This window comes from Anolis carolinensis, chromosome 5, assembly GCF_035594765.1.
Source record: "Anolis carolinensis isolate JA03-04 chromosome 5, rAnoCar3.1.pri, whole genome shotgun sequence".
Lineage (NCBI taxonomy): Eukaryota > Metazoa > Chordata > Lepidosauria > Squamata > Dactyloidae > Anolis > Anolis carolinensis.
In genome coordinates, this window is record NC_085845.1 from 98,281,718 (window position 1) to 98,300,195 (window position 18,478).

The 18,478-nt window shown below is 37.8% G+C and overlaps 1 protein-coding gene across 1 annotated transcript; it reads left to right on the plus strand.

Moving 5' to 3' along the window:
• The first annotated feature begins 80 nt into the window (after positions 1–80).
• ribc2 (RIB43A domain with coiled-coils 2) lies at positions 81–13,129 on the plus strand. Its single transcript, XM_003221429.4, has 7 exons — positions 81–415; positions 3,360–3,441; positions 4,462–4,806; positions 6,313–6,431; positions 8,045–8,272; positions 8,502–8,668; positions 10,568–13,129. Exons 1-7 carry the CDS (start codon positions 296–298, stop codon positions 10,647–10,649), a joined length of 1,143 nt encoding a protein of 380 aa, XP_003221477.1. The 5' UTR covers positions 81–295; the 3' UTR covers positions 10,650–13,129.
• The last annotated feature ends 5,349 nt before the right edge of the window (positions 13,130–18,478 follow it).

Here is an 18,478-nt window from a genome sequence, read left to right on the forward strand (position 1 = left end):
TACCAGGCGTGGGCAAACTTGGCCCTCCGGGTGTTTTGGACTTCAACTCCCACAATTCCAAAACACCCGGAGGGCCCAAGTTTGCCTATGCTCGTCTTTAACCAGAATGAGACTTCTGAAGTGTAAGGTGGTGGGGGAGAGAGTTCCTTGGGAGGAGCGAGGAGTAAGGGGGCGTGGCCAAGGTTTCCTGGCAACCGTGTGTTGATGCTGCTGCTCCCGCTTTAAAAAGGAAGCCACTAGTTAGGCCCAGGCAGGCATTTCCCTTGCGTTTCCGAGAACCAGCCAAGCGACGGCGATGGATAAGCTGGACCACAACCGACAAGACGTGGCGGAAGCGATGCGGCTCCAGAGGCGGCGCTTCGAGGAGCTGAAGAGGCAGAGCCGGCTGTTCGACGCCCGGGCCAGGATCATCGGGGTAAGGCTGGCTGGACGCGGCTTGGACATCCCTTGGACGGCCAGGACTCCATGCTCTGGGATCCTGGGATGTGTGGTTTGGCAAGGCGGAAGACCTTTTACAACTACATCTCCCAGGGTTCTCTGATAGTGAGCCCTGGCAGTCAAGGCCGTCTCAAATTACAGTAGAGTCTCACTTATCCAACATAAACGGGCCAGCAGAATGTTGGATATGCGAATATGTTGGATAATAAGGAGGGATTAAGGAAATGCCTATTACACATCAAATTAGGTTATGATTTTACAAATTAAGCACCAAAACATCGTTATACAGCAAATTTGACAGAAAAAATAGTTCAATAAACAGTAATGCTATGTAGTAATTACTGTATTTACGAATTTAGCACCAAAATATCATGATGTATTGAAAACATTGACTACAAAAATGCGTTGGATAATCCAGAATGTTGGATAAGCGAGTATTGGATAAGTGAGACTCTACTGTACATTCGTTCTCCAGTGCAGGTGCAGATGAGTGAACGGGGTGCTGAACTTTAGACGTGAAGAAGAAATAAATAAATTCCCACACTTCTTATTATTCCTGGCTGGGTACCGGGCAATGCCCGGGATATTTGAAAAAAAGCATTGTTTGCTTTTAATAATGGTAAAGGTTTCCCCTTATGTTAAGTCCAGTCGTGACCGACTCTGGGGGTTGGTGCTCATCTCAATTTCTAAGCCAAAGAGCCGGCATTGTCCATAGACATCTCCAGGTCATGTGGCCGGCATAACTGCATGGAGTGCCGTTACCTTCTCGCTGGAGCGGTACCTATTGATCTACTCACATTTGAATGTTTTCGAACTGCTAGGTTGGCAGGAGCTGGGGCTAATAGCAGGCGCTCATTCCGCTCCCAGGATTTGAACCTGGGACCTTTTGGTCCGCAAGTTCAGCAGCTCAGCGCTTTAACACACTGTGCCACCAGTTATGTGTTATGAATAGAATGGACCCATTAGAAATAGGAGCAGATCCATATCTGCTCCAGTTTCAGAGTGCCGCAGGGTTCCATCCTGGCCCCTGTTCTGTTCCATGTCTTTATTAATGACTTAAATGAAGGGCTAGAAGACATGATCATCAAGTTTACAGACAACACCAAACTGGGAGGGATAGCCAATACTCCAGAAAACAGGAGCAGAATTCAAAATGATCTTAACGGATTGAAGAGATGGGCCAGAACTAACAACATGAAGTTCAAAAGAAATAAATGCAAGATACTCCACTTAGGCAGGAAAAATGAAATCCAAAGATACAGAATGGGGAACGCCTAGCTCGATAGCAGTACATGTGAAAATGATTTTAAAGTTCTCGTGGACAACAAGTTAAACGTGAACAACAATGTGATGCGGTAGCTTAAAAAAGCCAATGGGGTCTTGGCCTGCATAAATAGGAGTCTCTAGATCCAGGGAAGTCATGCTACACCTCTATTCTGCCTTGGTCTGACCACACCAGGAATACTGTGTCCAATTCTGGGCACCGCAGTTGAAGGAGGGTGTCAACAAGCTGGAATGCATCTAGGAGAGGGTGACTAAAATGATCAAGGGCCTGGAGAACAAGCCCTATGAGTAGCGGCTTAAAATGCTGGGCATGTTTAGCCTGCAGAAGAGAAGGCTGAGAGGAGACATGATGGCCATGTATAAATAGGACGCAGAACAATGGCTTCAAACTACAAGAAAAGAGATCCCACCTGAACGTTAGGAAGAACTTCCTAACTGTGAGAGCTGTTCAGCAGTGGAACTCTCTGCCCCGGAGTGTAGTGGAGGCTCTTTCTTTGGAGGCTTTTAGACAGAGGCTGAATAGCCATCTGTCTGGAGTGGTTTGAATGCAGTTTTCCTGCTTCTTGGCAGGGGGTTAGACTGGATGGCCCGTGAGGTCACTTCCAGCTCTATGATTCTATTATTCTAATTACATTATTTGTTACATATGTATTCTCTGAGGTGATCACAGATACCTTTTTCAAGTTGCCCTGTTCGATGTTCACAGCACTCTTGGGAGATGGTGAGTACACTCAGTTGAGTAAGGTCATGGCGAACAAGGATGAAAACTATATAAAAGATGTTTGCTATGATTATACACCTATATCCCACTCTAAACAAATCCAGTCTGAATTATTATGTTTATTTGTACCCCACTTTTTCTCTCCACAAGGAAACTCAAAGCAGCTTTTATTAAATGCATAAATTTATAAATTTACAAACATTAAAACAGGATCAAATATCGTTGGTAGACTGGTGGGTGCTGCATCTCAAAATCTAGAGGCAATAGGGGAAAACTGGGGCCATTTTTGAAACCAGCAGGTCAGATATACCCAGAAACAAAGCAAACATTTGAAGCACCAAAATGTGTATTAGCTGGTGTGATCATTGAATATGTAGATCTCAATTACAAATCAATTTGATTTACAAATAAGGAACAATCTTCAAAAGAAATTAAAATGTCTCTTTCTCACTATATTACTTTTAAAATAGATCAGCTAATCAGTTTTGGTGTTAAAATATATAACAGAAACTAGTAATAATGATGAAACTAACTGAGGCCCCTTCCAAACAACTGAATAAAATCCCACATTATCTGCTTTGAACTTAAATATATGGCAGTGTGGACTCGGATAACCCAGTTCAAAGCAGATATTATGGGATTTTCTTCCTTTATACTCTGACTGTGTGGAAGGGCCCAGAGAAATACATTACTAGCATAAACTTTCAAAAATGTTTACACTAGAGATGTCTTTCTGTTAATCTCAAAAGTACTGTAGACATCTTTATATCTTTTTCTGCTCAAACGGACTACCATTTTTATATATCAAAATCTATTTTATAAATTTCAATCTCAAAGATGCTGGTTATTTTCAGAAATTGCTTCTAAAAATTAGACTTGTACATCTGAACCACAGCTTTGTTTCTGTTTATGACAGATTGACACTGAAGCTTTGGATGCTCAAATCAAAGACAGAAGGATCCGAGAAGCTACTCAGAAGGCCTGTGATGCGGCAATTGGTATATGACAGAGCAAGTTATTTGAATATTGCAATTTACCATGAAACTATTGATATTGGTTGCTTTTGTCATCCCTTTTTGTTAGAAATTTGCTCTTGTGGAGTTGGATTATATACATTTCAAATTAAACACAATACATAAAAAGCAAGACAGAAATAATCCAAATTAGATCCAGACAGATAGTTTTCAGAACTATAGTCAGCTCTCCACATCTGTGGATTTGACTTCAGCAGATTTGATTATTCACATATTTGATTAAAAATTTCTTTCTAGGAATCATTATGCCTTCCAGTACTACTATGTGCTAACTTCATCCGATCACACTGGAGCAGCTATAGGTTTTTAGAGAGAACACCATTCTAGGAATCTCTGCAGTCAGCTTCCGGTAGAATGTGGAAGGCTGACTGTAATGAATTTATACACTATCAAACTAAACTTGATTTCTTTTACCTAGGGAATTAAAATAATAATGCAGTCTTTTAATTCCCTAGGTAAAAGAAATCAAGAATTGTGGGAACTGTAGGTCCACAAAATCTAATTGGAAAGTTATCGCAGACTATGTCTTTTCTAGGATTCCTTGTGAGACTACCATAAAAATAAAACATAGCACAATGTGTTCGAGATCTGAAGCATGGCTGTGCATTGTGTGCTATCTGTGTAAGTGTCTCAATATCCTACTAGTTATCAGCAAAGATCCTGTTTTCCCTATCTTTAAGTTTTAAGAATTAAACAACTATTCAAACAATTGGAAGGAAAGTCTTACTCATCACTGAGGCTTATTGTCTTAGTGCAGTGCCTAGAACATCACTCAAGAAATAGGCTTAAAACTGTATGGCAAATCTAGAAAAAACTGTGCTATAATTGTAAGAGGCACTGAATTTGGAACAACAAGGTGTCTGAATCCATTTGTGCACACATGGAATTGGAAGCAACATAAGCAAGTTTCTTGTTGACAGTCAAGTTTGTAACTCTTTTATTGGTAAAAGTCAATTAATGTATCTCATAACTTTTTTAATCTAGCTTCAGAAATGAAACAGAATGACAAGATCCTCTGTATTCTTGATGAACGACAGAAAAGAGACACTCAAATCCTAAATAAAGCTCTCAATGAATTTCGTCAGAAATATCAACATCTCGAAACACGACGTGAATTTGACTTAATTGACCCACAAGCTCTAAAGAAAGATACTCCTGCTCGTCTTGCCGATAATGACCCCCGATGTACCATCTCTGGCTTGCAGAAGTTTATGGGAGAAGACTTAAACAGTGAGAATAGATGGAAATTTCAACAGGAACAAACAAGAGAATGGCTTTTGCAACAACACAAAGACTGGCAAAATGCACTGGCAGATAAAAAGTATGCTGGTAAGAAGTGAACCTATAATTATGCATTTGTTTGGAAATTGTTTAGTTTTTCACTAAGTTACTAAATGTCCCACCAGACGATAATAGAAATACATAGAAAACCACAACCTTTCTCCTTAATTCAGTTTTTGGAGGTATCTAGTATCACAACTCAGACACACATTTATTAACATAGGGAGTACAGAAAATGCAGAATGTCAAGTTAAGCATACAAACTAACTTAATCTCTGACAATGTTTTAATGTCTGGACTCACATTTATATAGGCATCCCTTCACATTCGCAGATTAAGCATTCAGAGACTTGATTGTCTGCAGATTACTGTATTTGCTGCTACCCTATATGTGACCAAAATATGTTCTCTAGATATTTCTAAGTTCTCTGATGCTTCTGCTGGATGTCAACTACAGGATCATGCTGGCGAACCTAGAAATCATTGGGTAATTTTAAAAAAGGAAAAAGCATTTAAAATGTAAAACAGCAACAACAACAGCAGTTTTAGCTGATCAGAAGCTTCTTGAGCTAGCAGTAGAGCGAATAAGCTTCATCAATCTTGGAGCAGAGTCAAGCTTTATCAGTTACAAAAGACTTAATTGAAAGAACTACATTTCTATATAGAAAAGGCTGGATCTACACTGCCATATAATCCAAATTATCAAATCAGGTAATGCAGATTATTTACTTTGAAATGGATTATATGAATCTACACTGCAATATAATCAAGTCCAAAGCAATGTAGATCGGCCCAAATAAGGGCCTAACTAACTATAAGGAGCCCCAGTGGCGAAGTGTGTTAAAGCACTGAGCTGCTGAACTTGCAGACCGAAAGGTCCCAGGTTCAAACCCCGGAGGCGGCATGAGCAGCCGCTGTTAGCTCCAGCTCCTGCCAACCTAGCAGTTTGAAAACATGCCAATGTGAGTAGATCAATAGGTACCGCTCCAGCGGGAAGGTAAGGGCGCTCCATGCAGTCATGCCGGCCACATAACCTTGGAGGTGTCTACGGACAACACCGGCTCTTCGGTTTAGAAATGGAGATGAGCACCAACCCCCAGAGTCAGACATGACTGGACTTAACGTCAGGGAAAACCTTTACCTTTACCTTATCTAACTATATCTCCCTGGCCCCTTCTATACTGACATATAAAATCCAGATTATCTGCTTTGAACTGAATTATACAGCTGTGTAGACTCAAATAATCCAGTTCAAAGCAGATAATGTGGATTATCTGCTTTGATAACCTAGATTATATGGCAGCGTAAAAGGGGCCTTAGTTGTCCTTTTCCATATCCTTACATATTTAATAGCATGTTATTGTATATACTTTTATATATTGAATTAAAATATAATTTTATTTTACAATTTTGCAGTTATTCATTTATTCCTACAGTTCTAGTTTTTGTCCCCATGACTTATGGGTTGGAAAATGAAATAAGAGCTGAAGTTTCTCCAGCCCTAATTGACTATATCACCATTGTACATTGATGCAATTCTGTTTCACTATTTAGATGATCTCCACAACCAGCACAGACTGGAACTTGACAAAAAAACTGTGAACCTACAAAGAATCGATGGAGAAACAAGACGAGCAATTTGTGTTGCTACCTGTGATTTCAATAAAGCTCTGGTAAATTTTAGTTCTAATTACTGGAGGCCCTTAATTTGTTCTGTTGTACATGTGTTGATACTCAGTGTAGCTAACATTGTTATAGGCCATTCACACACACTATATTTGATTTCTAATCTTTTTGAGATTTAGTAAGATACTCAGTGAATCCTTTTTCCTGCCTAAATGGAGGACCTTCCATTTCTTTCAACTGAAATTTGTTTTGTTAGTTTTTGCCCAGTTTATTGGCCTTCTTAAGACAATCAAAATTAGTCCTGTCATGTTTTTCTGAAGCCTCTTCTGCGCTATCATATAATCCAGATTATCAAAACAGATAATCCACATTATCTGCTTTAAACGGAACTGCCATATAACCTTGTTCAAAACAGATAATCTGGATTTTATTACAAACACCTGGAATGCAGATTTAAGATGATTCCTCGCAGTTCAGGAATCAAGCTATGCTAGAGAAGACATTTTTTAGATAAAAAGACTGTAATTATTAAATATTTCCAGTGCTGTTCCAAAACAAAGCAATTTCTATTATTGACCTTGCTTAGTTTTTACATAAAAACACATCAAATTTATAATGGTTATATCTTTTTTAGAACTTTTTGGTCTTGCAATAAAAAAACTTGAAAGAATTGTATGCACGAAAGAATCTTATTTAAATTAGTATGTTTAGGAGCCAATAGGAGAGATTCCTATTCTAATAAATTGCCAATAGGATGCAGAATAAACAGTGAGGATGTCTGATATTTGATTTGTTTGACCTTTGTATATTGTAGAGTTTTTAAAAAGGTTTTCAGAGTATAAATTCAGATTTGTAATTCAAAAAAATAAAATTTCCAAACTCTGGGTCCTCAACTTGAGGAATTTCATTCAAAACAAATTATTATTATTATTATTATTATTATTATTATTATTATTATTATTATATTTATACTTTGCTTTATTTCTGGTTTGAATTCACAAGACGGGTGAGCTCCCATCTGTCAGCCCTAGCTTCCTATACGGAGACATAAGAGAAGCCTCCTAGTAGGATGGTAACACATCCCTGGGCAACATCTTTGTAGATGACCGATTTTCTCACACCAGAAGCGACTTGCGGTATGTTCTCAATTTGCTTCTGACATGATAAAAAAAAAAATCTCCCCAAAGGGAGATTTATATCAAAGCAACTTTATATAAAAGCATTAGTATGCAGTTTAAAATATACAAACATGCAAAATTAAAGTAGACTTAAACACAAGAAGCGCTAAATATTCGCAGTTAAAACCCATCAAAATAAGATTGAATGATTTATTATTCCTTTGACATACCTTGACAGATATGTGGGGATTAGCCTTGGGTTTTTTTTGTTGTTGTTTTACTTGCAAGTAGAACTGCCATTACTCACATAGTTTTTATCTTTACACCTAACCCATGAGAATTCAGATTTACAGTATGGCAGCAGCAAACAGGCATGGATATATATATATATATATAAATGAAATAAGCCATTCTGTTAGTGAATCACTTTTGTAAAATGTTGCTGAACTTTGCAGGTAGATAGAGAAGATATATTTGTTTTGGAATTGCTATTGATGGCCAACTATTTGGGTGCATTTTGCTTTCCTCTTATCATTTTTAAGGCTGCTGAAACTAAAGAAAAAAGACTTCTAGAAAAACAGCAAGAACAAGAAGCTAACGTAGCTGAGATTGCAAACCTACTTAAAGGAGATTTGTTGTCTGAAAACCCACAGCAAGCTGTTAGCTCTTTTGGTCCAGGACGCGTGGTTGTTGACAGATGGAAAGGGATGAACCAAGATCAGCTGAAAGAAATACGTGATATTCAGATGCAACAAGTTCTGGAGAAACTGGTATGAATTTACAATATTTTATATTCTTTAATGGCATTGAAAAAAGGCCAACATTCTTCTTTCTGATCTCCATAGTTTCCATGCCTACTACCGATGCCTTGGGAATGCCCTAGCATGCTCTATAAATATGTGTATCACCATTATTAATATATATCTTCCCATTTTCAACCAAGATTTTAATTTGGATGCTGGTCCCAAGACAAACATATTTTTTTCCCCTTTAACCCAGAGGTTGGAAGAAGAGGAATGTCAAAGAACTGCAGAATGGGACAGAAAGCGTATTCAGGAAGCAAGGGCAGAAGTACTTTATGAACGTCATCAGCAGCGTCAGAATCGAGAAATTCGGAGAGCATTAGATAATACTAATGTACAGCTCTCCCAGGAGCAGAAAGCTAGGTAAGGGCTGGCAGGAACTCTGGATCCTTTTACTAGGAATATTGTGGATTGGATAGGTAATTGTAAAGGTTTCCCCTGACGTTAAGTCCAGTCGTGACCGACTCTGGGGGTTGGTGCTCATCTCAATTTCTAAGCCGAAGAGCCAGCGTTGTCCATAGACATCTCCAAGGTCATGTGGCTGGCATGACTGCATGGAGCGCCGTTACCTTCCAGCCAGAGCGGTACCTATTGATCTACTCACATTTGCATGTTTTCGAACTGCTAGGTCGGCAAGAGCTAGGGCTAACAGCGGGCGCACATTCCGCTCCCGGGATTTGAACCTGGCACCTGGCAAGTTCAGCAGCTCAGCGCTTTAACACACTGTGCCACCAGAGGCCCCAGATTGGATATATCACCATATATTGGGTTATACTGTTCTTTACACTTTCAAAAGAAGAGCTCTGCCACATTGCAAACAAAGTTACTTTTACTGATATAAAGATTAAAATCCTCTTTTGTTTTCTTTTACCTGCTTTTCTTCAGGCTCCGACATCTAGCATCTCCATATTAAATTTCTTAGGGGCCCGTCCTCTAGATCAGGGGTTCCTAAATACTTTCCATCCACAATCCCTTTCCAGCCAATAAATTTTTATGTGACCTTGGATATATAGGTATCTAAAAGAGGTATAAAAATCAAACATTTACTGATAATGAATTGGCATTTTCAAGGCTTGCTAAGCAGGTGGATTTTCCTTTTTTTGAAGCATTTTCTGCTTCAAAAAAAAGTCCACTATAGACACTGCATGTTGTTGCTAACAGATTTGTGTATGGGTGGCATTCAGAAACTTTTAACTGTTCCCCAGTTTTTCGTGCCCCAACATCGAGCTAAGGGAACCCCATTTGGGGTCAGGACCCAGAATTTACGAAGCATGGCCTAGATCAAGAACCTGATACGGCTTTTCTTAACTCTTGACAAGAGACCGGAAAATTATTCTGTTTTGTTTAAACTTGTCACGCTTGATCTGAAGTGCTCAGCCTAATTGTTGCCATCTGTCTGCTCCAAATATTTATAGAGGCTTATATATATTCTGAGGATCTGAATATTGAACACTCTGCAGAATAATTGGTTTGGATTTATCCAGTCATAATATAATATGAATTGTAATAGAAAATTATCTGCTATTGCATTTGACTCTTCTGTGACAGTAAGGTAGACAGTAAGGTCACATCAGTGTTATATACCCTAAAACAACCATTCAGGGCTCTGAAGAATATTCTTAACTGAAGTACTATCTGTGTCTTTTTATCCTGCTGTTTTACTACTCATGCAAGCCTCCTGTGCCTTGGCTATCTGTGAGGTAACTTTAGACCTCTTACGTTGCATCACATAATATTGGGCGGAAATGTATCTCGGGTTTTAACATAATCTGCCAATATAATGTTTTCCTCACAGTTTTCTGTAGGTTGAATTCACTGTTTGTGATAATATGCACTAAAAACAAACATACAGTAGACTCTCAGTTTCTGATTGCTTGAGAATTACTATTAAAATAGGCCTAATACTATACCTCTTACTATACCATACCATAAACCTGTATTGACTTGATATTAATATTGAAATACAGTAATTAAAAGAAAATAAAGACAAGCTTAACTATGTTGCAGTTTTATTGTATTATTAAATCAGCTATAACATTGCTGTGTGCAATGTTAGTTAATTCTTTTGCTAATCGTTTATTATTATTCTAGAAACATATAGCTATCAATAGTTACTTATTGGAGTTTGCCAGCTTAACACAAGTTCAACTGCATCTTTTGTGATAACTGTTAAGTGTTAGTGAAAAAGACACAGTATATAAGACAACATTTATTAAATTATTAAATTGTTATTATTAATAAAGTTAATTTGTTTCTTTCCAGGCAAACACACCTTGCTGAAGAAGTATATACAAATTTTCCTTCTGGCCAGTATTACACTCAGTTTAACACCACTAGTCGGTGATGTTGGAGCAAATATTCACCAAAGAGGTTTGTTTGTAGAAATGTGTTTTAGCTTTCTTTAGATATCTAATGAAGAAATACAATCCTTTTGACATATAAAAATAATGAAAACCACGCTATAGATATTTTGTGTGACCTTTTTGAACAAAATAACTGTATTAAAAGTTTGTCTGAATTTACAAAGAAGGCATAAACTGGACAATAAAGATTATTAATCTTTGCTTTCCCCTTTTTGAAGTTCTCATTTCTGTAGGTTAAAAGGAATTGTTCATAAAAATGTTTTTGATAACAGAATAAGGGTTTTTCTGCAATAAAAATACTGACAAATACATATTGCAGGGAAAACAGGGCATTTCTAGGGCCCCATCTACACAAACGATTTAATACAGCTTCAATCTGATTTAAAAGTGGCAGCTACAAGATGCACACCACCATGTGCTGCAACTCAAAATGAGGGCAGTAATTCACATCAAGCAGACGTATGGGAAAGTCCAAGTTAAGCCCCTTAATGTGCACCAGTGAGCCCCAGGTTCCTGCTGAGCCCCAGTCCATAGACGAAATGGACTCAGCAAAAAGCAAAGTACATTGTAGGTGAAGCACATAAAATCCAGAACAAAAGGGGTAATTTATTACCTCTACTTCTGTCATTTTCCTTTTTTAAAAAACCTTATGTCTTGAGAGCACTAGTGCAAATCTCCACAAAATGGGGAAAAATCCTGCAAGAAAATTCCTGAAAAATCCCTAATCACCCACCTAGTGAAACCAGTTTTTTCCCCAAACCAGTTCCAGACTGACTTAAATGGTTAATGTAGACAATCCCTAGGTTGGACCACCCACTTTAACATATGTATTTAATAGCCTATCTACCAACACCATTGTATAATATGTTTTCCACTTCTATTTCATGTTATTGGAAGAGATGGGGAAACAAACGGCATCATGAAAAGGACCACTAATATGAATAAGTTCTTAAACATGAGCTTTCCGATCTCATTTTTATATGTAATTCAGTTACATATAAACATTTCTTGAATGGATAATTAGCAATTTATGAACAACACATTGCACTTACTTTTCTATGTATCTCTGTTTAATCCCTACCATGGTATTATACCTACATAAACCAGCAAATAATCCTCTGAAAGTTTATATTTTCTCGGGAAATTGCTATATCCTCTCCCACAAGTATTTAATGTTATCGGGGATCTTGCAGAAAAGCTCAGAAATATTGGGTTCAGATATGTTTGATGCTGGAAGATGTTGTTAAAGTGAAATTTATTATGATACCAGATCTTTTTTGTTGGGATTGCTGAACAACTATTTAGAAAGAAAATTTGGAAGATTTTTACAATGTATGGTAACTGCCACTCAGAGATGGAAGATCTAGCTATCCTAATTAATGAAGAATGGCTGATTAATATCTTTGAACTAGGTGAAATTGGCAATTTGATTATGCTGATTAAGGAGAAATCTTTGACTAAGAAAGATCACCACTTCACAACAACGATGGTGGCATTTGTAAATTGTAGGATTCATGAATTAGCAGACTGGTTCAAAAACCGAAAGTCTGAATGTATGATATTATTTAAGGAGAGAAAATGAACAAGATAGAGAGTGTGACAATACAGAGTGTGACGTTTGTACATGTTTGTTTTTTATGGTTTTGCTTTTGTTGTTTTCAATGGCCATTTAGTTATAGTAGTAGATAACGTGGTTGTGTAGTTTTCAATTTCATATATCCTAAAAAAAACTTGTTTTATTTTGTTTCTTTCTTAAATAAATTGAAAGAAAGCGCCTTTAGGCATTTATACCGCAATATGTAGAATTTTTACATGAATGATTGAATGAATTCTAAAATGAAGCTCTAGGAATTGTATGATTTGTAATGGACTCTATAAGCTAGCTGGCATTGCTCCCCCTGATGTGCAACAAGAAGTTGCTGCTAACTGGAGAGAAATAAAGTTGAACACTCTGAAAACAATCCACTACATGGCTATCTACCTTCTCCCAGTAGACTCAAATCAAAGAAAAGTTTCATGAGAACCACCACTCCTCTTAATGTTCCCCCAACAACAGCAAAAGTATCCCTCTGGGCAGCTAAACCGGGAAATCCCAACTGGATGGCCCCCTATGAGGGTCTTCCTCCAGGTGCAAACCAAGAATGGACAGCTTGGAAGCGCCTAAATAGACTCATAAGTGGCGTGGGCAGATCAAAAGACAACCTGGCAAAATGGCACTATCTAGAAGGATCCTCCACTTTGTGCAACTGTGGAGCAGAACAAACAACTCTGCATCTGTATGCTTGCCCACAATGCCCTGCCTCATGTACAGAGGAAGAATTGTTTAAAGCCACTGATAATGTGGTCGCTGTTGCCCGTTTTTGATCCAAAATTATCCACTTGTGCTCCCTCTATTTTACCAGTTTTATACTTACTCATGCAATGCTTTTGACATGAAATAAATAAATGGACTTGACTTGGACTTCTCTTGAGATGATGGATTTTTATTTACTGGGAGACTTTTATTCAGACAAACTTTTATAAATGACCTTCCTAGCCAGTGCAAAATTAGTACAGCTTTTTGCCATGCTACACCGAACCCAAGAGCCTTGCAAATCTATATTCTGGGGAAAAATTAAATGCTGGAGGATCAATTAATGTAAGAATATTGAGTCATTAAAATTTGACTTACATTTGGGAGTTTGTATGTAGTAGTCTCTCAGCAATCCTCCTTGTTGCCAGAGAGAAGCTTAGATGCATAGATAAGAACAAACAGGCAGACAAAAGCAGTGAATAAGAACAATATTGCCATAAGTATGATGTAGAGGCAAGTTACAACAATTGTGTCCCACGATGGCATAATGCTTTCTGCAAGACACAGTACCGAATAATTGTGAGTGTCTTCACTCTAGAAAGCAAAATGTATTTATCAATTCTTCAGTAGTGTCATAGCCAACACATTATTTAGTATAGTAATCTGCTTCCTCATTACGTTACAGGTATAGCTCAGTTAACGAAAGGGCATTCTACTGCATTAGTTCTTTAATAGAAAATTTAATAATAGAGGTAGAAATAACATGGAAGGAAGATGATTAAGTTCTCTAAGCACAAAAAGAAGAGCAGGTAAATACTTTTCAACACAAAATACACATGTAAAACAAAAAGCTAGCCAGATAAATCTTGCATAAGTAAGAAGGAACATTCTGAATCTGCTATAGATCGCTTCCAAGCTTTTTCTAAACTCCATTCAAAATGATTTTTTCTGTCTTTCACCAATCTCCTCTTTTCTGACTATTTCATTTTGTTGACCACACTTGGTTTCAGGGGTTCTTTCACATGTAGGGGATAGAAAATGGTGAGGTCAGATTAGCCGATCTTCCTTTTCTCTCTGTTCTGAAGTTGAATAGCTTGAAGGGGACATGGCTTATGAGAGTATACATGTATCAGTCAAAGCTGCTGGCCAGGTTTGTCCATCCTTTTTGAGTTAGGAGTCAGTGAAAGAACCTTTATCTCTTGAACTTTTCAGATATTTTTTATCTATTCTGAAAGAATCCACAGATTACACTATGTAACATGATTTTTGTTCCTGGGTTATAAAAATCATTTTCTAATTGGTTCTATCATTAAAAAAACCATGGAAAAAGTTTATTAAACTGAATAACTTGCTAATAAGTTGTGATAGGGTTAATTAACTGATGAAATTAGTTTATGCTAAAACATACATCTTCTAGTTTCTCCTTCCCTTAAATAATTATTAATCTTTTTCTGCTCTGCACAGAGTTTTACTCTCTGGAAAATAGTTCCTTCCTTGCCCATATTGATTTCCACGATTTCAATTAACAGTATGTATTTAATCTACAATGTGTGAAGCAGCTTCTTAGGCTTTTTTTATGAAGTTAGTTGCTATCACAGTAACAAAAAGACAAAATTATTTCCAGATATTAACCTGCAAAATATAGAGAATGTTTGAAGTATCATTTAAATGTTACATTAAAATAGGAACCCAACATATATCAATTATATTTTCAACAGAGAAAATGTAATGGAACTGTCTTGTGGAGAATATGTGTGAAAGATATCTATTACTTTCTCCAAGGCAGAACAAATTTGACAATCCCAAGAATTGGGATTGAAAATATAATTGATGTGCCTCTTTTAGTTCAAGTTTGAATTCTGTCGGGTATGCAGACCATATTCAAGCCCGAAACAGTGTCCAGTCCACCCCTGACTAGCAACAAGGTATTAAGATCGTAGGACCTTTCCAATCATCAATCTGGGAGCATCCTTTCAACTAGAAATACCTAGGATATTTTGGAAGTTCAATATATACCATGCTCCTGAGCCACGGCTCTTCTCAACATTGTCATTATTCCCCAATTTGAAAATTTTGCAGCCATTGCAGTATTCTACTTACGTGATCTTGCCCACTAGAAACATTTGTAATCACCTCCTGCTATGGTTGTCATTTGACATGCAAAGCAATTCTATCATATCTTTTTCTCCAAGAGTTATCTACAAGGAAACAGAAGGGCACTAGTGACAGATGCCTTAGCCTTGCTGTTTTGACATCTTTTTCAGGGATGCTTAAGAGCCTAATTTATTAAGGGAATAAGATTAGTGACTTGGTTAAGGCTTTTCCTTTTACATCCATGCTTTGGAAAGGAAGAAAAATTAGGAAAATCTTTTGTTAAAAATTGACACTTAGGGTATTTGTGCATGATTATTCTTTTAAAATATCAACATCTCAGAATAATGATAGATTTGAAGTGTTGAAATATTAAGCAATCCTATTTTTTCACAGAAATTACCATGAAAATTCTATCTATTGGCAAGAGCAATAAAAACCTCATGACTTATAGATGTCATGTTAACGCGTCATAAAATATTCAATTTATAGACTGAATCACTACACTCCCCCTTTCTCAGGTTCATCCGGGTTCAGTGAGGGAATATATTCAATACTGTGATGCCTAGGGCACCTTTGACCCCTGACCCTGTGGCCATTTCTGACCAGGACTAAGAAGATTTTGGTTTTCTCCCACGTCAGCAAGATTCAACTCCTTTCCAGATGCCTCATGTTGACATCTCCGAGCCAGAGCCAATTAAGAATGCCCTTGAAACAGTGCCGGCTCTCCCAGATTCTCTGGAAAGTTTAGTGTTTGATCGTAGGGCATTTGTACAAACAGAAAGATCACAAAGACAAAGTTTATGGAGAAGCGCCAGATTAGCGGAGCGTGGTGACTATGGCTAAGCCCTGTTCTCTTGGGAAGAATTTGGGAGTTAGACACCTGGTGCAGTAACTGTGTCAAGCTCAGTTCTCTTGGGAAGTTTTAGGGAGTCAGGCACCTGGTTTGGGGGAGCTTATGAACTTCAATAAAAGTATTGCGCTGAGAACTTTCCTTCGCGGTGACAACTTTACTTCTGACTGAGAACCATCATCGTCTCTAGCTCTTGAAATCCAAGTGGCCTGAAGGTGCGCTTACTCTTGAGTAGACTGGGCGCCGGTCTACCTCCTTGCCAAGTTTGGACTGCGTTTTAGTTCCTGTACATCTAGTTCCTGCTTTGCCCTGAAATCCTGCTTTTGGACATTTATTCTGGATAACTCTTCTTGCCACTTGCTCTTTTCCCCACTCAATACTCAAGCCGAGTTTGAGTATGTTTCGGTTTCTGGACTTTGGACTCTAATACTGGACATAAGACTTTCACTTATTGGACTAATTTTGATCTTTCCTGAAAGGTCAATTGCTTATTCAACTTTGCTGCTCATTTCCCTTTGGAACTTTAATTGCTTTAATAAAGATATTATATTGTTATTGGTCTTTGTGTTGGTTTTCGGTGCTCTCGCTGCCTAGGGGTGTAACAAGTACCTTTAGTACAATAAGAAGGAGAAAAAGAGGAGGAGGAGGAGGAAGGTGGCCTACTTTGATTGCCACATTATGCATGAAATTTCTTGATTCCACTGAAGTAGAAATACTGTAGAAAAGATGGGTTTCTCAATACTCTGTTTACTTTGCAACCTTATGTCAGGGCTTGGTTGGAGTGCAATTTTTAGCAGAAAATCAGAGAGCAGGAAAGAGTGGTATTTAAATTCTTTCACTCTGCAGTTTCCCAAAATTCCCCTCCCTTTGCCAAAGTATAATTATTAAAAATTATACTTTTCAGTTGGATTTGTACACCAGAAGGTGAACCCATTTATTAAAAAATCATCTGTGGACTGGGGCACCAGATAGTCATAAGGACCCCTCCTTCCCATTTGTCCTTGTCACTATCCCCATCTCTTGCCACATAACCAATTAGGTTAGGAAATATGGCATTGGGAAACTGTTGATGAGATCATACCCAGTCTGGCAAAAGGATGTAACTTTTTAGGCATCATGTATTTTGCCAGCCAGTTTACTGACAGGAATGGTAATAAGACTGTGTTAAGAGAAGTTGGCTGGACTTGTGGTTCTCAAAAGGTTTTTGGCATCTTAGTTCTCTTCTTTCCATAAATGTACCTTTCTGGCTTTATTAAGGAAAACTCTTACACCTTTCTTTAAATATGTAGAACATTAATATCTATATATATAAAAATGTAATGCGTGTTTTATTACGGAGTAAACAACAAAACAACTGAACAAAATCACACCAAATTTGGCCACAAAAGACACAGTCATCCAAAATATGTCTTTCAAACAAAACAAAAAAAAACCTAGAAAATTAAAGTCCACATTAGAGGACCAGGAAAAGCCTTTTTTCCCCTAGCTGCCAGTTAGAAGGGTAGGCCCCGCTCACTTCGTCTCCTAGCAACCCACTCAGGGCCTCTTCATGCAGGCCTCTTCCACACTGCCTATAAAATACAGATTATCTGATTTGAACTGGATTTCCTAGTAGTGTAGACTCAAGGTCTCACCACACCCAGAATGCCAAGGCAGGATAATCCACAGTATCTGCTTTGAACTGGATTATCTTGAGTCCACACTGCCATATAATCCATTTCAGTGTGGATTTTATACAGCTGTGTAGAAGGGGCCTCATATAATCCAGTTCTAAGGAGATAATATAAGATTATAAATATAGTATATAATAATTGCTGTGGTATAATAATACAGAACAATATAATCTCTAAAATCAGGACAGTAAATAAAGAGCAACACTCTGAAAACAGGGGAAATTCCAGACAGGAAACAACCAGGGCCAGCTAACACCTCCCAACAAAGGATCCCCCCAGGCAGGAAGCAGCCAGGCTTTGAAGCTGCAAGGCCATGAAATGCTAATCAAGGTGGCTAATTGCAGCATTCAAACTTGCTGCACTGAGACTATTAATTGCTATTCAACCTGGCCAACCAAGAATTCCACAAGGTAGAAAGCGGCCAGGCTTGCAAGCAGCAAGGCTATTCAGTGCTGTTCAGCCTGGCCGCAGCTACCTGTAAATTTTAAAATAAAAATAGATACCAATAAAATTACATTAATTGAGGCATCCGTAGGTTAAATGTTTTTGAATATTTACCATATTGTTTTAAAAAGTAAACTAGTTCTGTAAGTGGAAATGGAGGGTTAATAAAAACAATATGGTATTAATAACAACAACAACAAAACAACTTCATTTGTACCCCGCCCTATCTCCCCATGGGGCCTCAGGCCAGCTTCCAGCATAGTCACCGGCAAACATTCAATGCCTATATAAACAATACTTAGCTAGTTATAGATCTATAATTATATATACTAATTTCATATATACATTTCTCCCTGAAACATTTGCAAATCATCCCTCTATATGTGCATTTCCCTCCTGTAATATTTGCAAGCCCTATATATCTGTTTGTATCTATCTAGACATCTCTCTCTATAT